This window comes from Wasmannia auropunctata, unplaced genomic scaffold (assembly GCF_000956235.1).
Source record: "Wasmannia auropunctata unplaced genomic scaffold, wasmannia.A_1.0 LD336076.1, whole genome shotgun sequence".
NCBI lineage: Eukaryota > Metazoa > Arthropoda > Insecta > Hymenoptera > Formicidae > Wasmannia > Wasmannia auropunctata.
In genome coordinates this window covers 5,875,882-5,878,922 of record NW_012026814.1, presented here as the reverse complement: position 1 = coordinate 5,878,922, position 3,041 = coordinate 5,875,882, and the positions used below count along the sequence as shown (strand labels likewise).

At 35.3% G+C, this 3,041-nt stretch overlaps 1 protein-coding gene across 1 annotated transcript in view; it reads right to left on the bottom strand.

The window, feature by feature from the left end:
• LOC105449532 (leukocyte elastase inhibitor-like) overlaps positions 1 to 2,819 on the bottom strand; it is a 4,713-nt gene extending 1,894 nt beyond the window's left edge. Inside the window, exons 1-5 of the mRNA XM_011688789.1 lie at positions 2,467 to 2,819; positions 1,226 to 1,542; positions 761 to 1,087; positions 270 to 526; positions 66 to 195 (exon numbers count right to left, since the gene is read on the bottom strand). Coding sequence (XP_011687091.1) covers positions 66 to 195; positions 270 to 526; positions 761 to 1,087; positions 1,226 to 1,542; positions 2,467 to 2,509 — 1,074 coding nt within the window. The 5' untranslated portion in view covers positions 2,510 to 2,819. The remainder of the gene's footprint in view (positions 1 to 65; positions 196 to 269; positions 527 to 760; positions 1,088 to 1,225; positions 1,543 to 2,466) is intronic.
• Between the last annotated feature and the right edge of the window lie 222 nt (positions 2,820 to 3,041).

The following is a 3,041-nucleotide window of genomic DNA, read 5'->3' as shown; positions in this document are numbered from 1 at the left end:
ATTTAAATTTTATCTTACTGTTAAATTAAAAAGCAATTACATAATTAATATTTTTATATGTTTACCTCTAAGCCTTTGTAGGGTAAACCCACTATTTTAACGTCCAACGATTTGTCTTCGTAAAATGGAAAATCACCACGTTTGTACATCATATCTATTTCGACCGTGTCATTCGGCTCGATGAAGAATGGTTTCCTGTAATAAAAAAAAATATCGTAATCATCGAGATAATAAAAATCACTATCAGTCGAAATAAATAACAAACATACCTGCTTGTCATAAGTTCTAAGAAATGCTGATTCCATTCTCCTTTAAAATAGAGCGTCGATAAAAAAATTACGGTGGTCAACGGATCTGGCGGTTCGTTCAATATAGTATCAATTTTGTCCATTGTTCGTTTCTTCACCCAAGTGTTTATTGTGTCTCGCGCTTCTCTGCCTTTTGTTCGAAAATCTAAATTTATCACTTCGCTATTGTACGCATTTTCGCTGATCGCGCGGAACTCGGGTCGAATCGGATATCCTTGCTGAAATAGAAATTAAAAGTCTGTTAAGTCTATTAATAGGAAGCTTTTATTTTTAATTGAAATAAAGGAAAATATTTTATTCTATTCGCATCTTTAAAGTGTAATCCACACAAATTCCATTTTTAACTTACATAATTTAAAGATTGATATTTTAATTAACTTAATATTCTTTCCCGAATGTTGGATCAAATTAATACACAATATAACGTAAATAAGCAGAATGTGGAAATTTACCTGAACAAAGATGCCACTAGCGGAACTCACGCGCGGCATATTGCTACCTTCAACCCTGTAATTCATGATAGCCAGGAGCTGACCGTACATCTGGTGAACGATTTCCGAATGTTGAGATATATCTACGCCAGTCTCTAAGCCGAGTACCCGAGAAACCTCGTCGAAGGTCTTGCCGGCGGAACCCAACAGGACTAACAACAAGGCGATGGATACGCTGATCGGAGAAAAGACCACGTTCTCGCGACGATTAGTCACCGAGGTTTTGTGAATTGCTCTATCCAAATCCAGAGCAAACTTTGTGATTCCCCTGGATATAATATTGTTCACCTGAAATCGACGATTTCAATGATATACGAAAGTGGATGATGTTTTCTTCATCGATTCATTAGTATTTTTTAAAAAACTTTAAAAGAATACACAAGAGATTTAATAATTATGATTACACGTGCACAAATAATAATTTACATGATTGCTCCAAGTTTCTTGCACGGATTGCTGGTTGGTTATCGAATTCACTGATGGATACAACGGTACGCGAGTGGGCGCAGGATAAAATTGCCCTTCTGCCGGCCTCGCAGCAGCGCCGAATTGTTGATTGATTTGAACAGGTGGCTGACTACTGCTGGTCGTTTGTAACGATTGAAAATCAGCAGATAGCGAGGCACGACTGTTGTTTATCGTCATCATTTCGTATTGATCCGGATAAATGGTCTGACCACCAGTCAACGCCAAAATACCAAACAACAGCCATAATCGCGTCATCCTTTCGACTTTTCGAATATCTGCCAAAAAACATAATGAAATTTTTAATTTAAAAAAATTGATTGACAAAAAAATTTTGTTTAAAAATATTTAAATTTTGTTCCATTACTTTCTGTTTATTTTTCTCTTTCTCTTTTAATGGTTTTAATAGTTCGAAATAATTTCGTGGCCAGCTCTCATACAGCTTAGAAGCTTGCAACAATATTGCAGCGAAGTTGCAGCATTGCATATTGCAATGCAATGCTTCAGAAACATTGTTCAAATATAGATTTGCAACATTATTTTAATAATGTTGTAGCAATATTTAAGAGGATGCTAAAGCCGTCTGTTTTATCAACAAAAATACCATTTTTGTTGGATACAAAATACTTCGTATTAATCGCATAGAATAAAATTTCCTTTTCCACGATTAAAACACACATGCTAATGCATCTGGCTCTGGTGTATTTTGTACCAAAAACAGGAAAAAATTAAGAAACTACAGATTTCGTTATCCATTATTTAACCTCAACATATATGGCGACAAATACTATCAATTTGCCAAAACATTTACTTCGTGAAAAAGTTAGGCAGGTTATATGCTCGAAATGAAGGCAGAACCAGATGTACAATAAAGAAATGAATATAGGTGAGTCGTTAAAATCAAATTTAGAAGTCTAAATAAAAGTACATTTGTATCCTACAAATTCGTGTTATGTATGCGTGAGATATATTGATGTGGTAATAAACATGACACATCACTACACACTACTATATCAATATCGCACGCATACATACTCACAAATTGTCGGTAAAACAGCGGATTTTTGGAGTTTGATCTAGGATTTAGGATCCTCTTAAAAGAAATGTAAAAAGAATTAACTACGATGTGTTTAAATACTGTGTGTATACGCTTACGCACATTTTATAATCATTAAGTTTTATTAATTATTAATTAATTTTACATAACAGCACTGCATTATATTCTTCGTTTTCCGTTTTCATCATGGTGGAAGGGATAACATGGTGTGTGCAGTTCAGCTAAACCACGCCCACTTTTGCTCGCCGACAGCCGCTGGGGGGCAGGTTCACCAACTGTGAAGAGTAAAATTATTTAACGTTGGCAAGTTGGTCGCGCTGAGTCTGCTGTCCTTGTTTCACGCGTTCCCTTAGAGCATCGGAATCTCTCTTTCTATCGTCTTTCCGTCGAAAGAGGTTACGGACTACAGACCACTATAGACATCACATGTGACAGACGTCACATGTGTGGGACGACAGAAAGTATCTGTTTATTTGCTTCTGTATCGATGTTTCAGGTAAATAAAATAAGATATAATATAATAAGATATAATAAATAAGAATATAATATAATATATTATATTATATTATATATTATACAGGGTGTCCCATAATAACCGCACCGGACCTCGTGGGCAGGTAAAGCAGATAAAACTGAACGGAAAAGTCCTCTACCATTTTGCAAAATTCACAATCGTTAACGAGATATTAATTTTTGTAAGATCGGCGAATAAACGCGTAT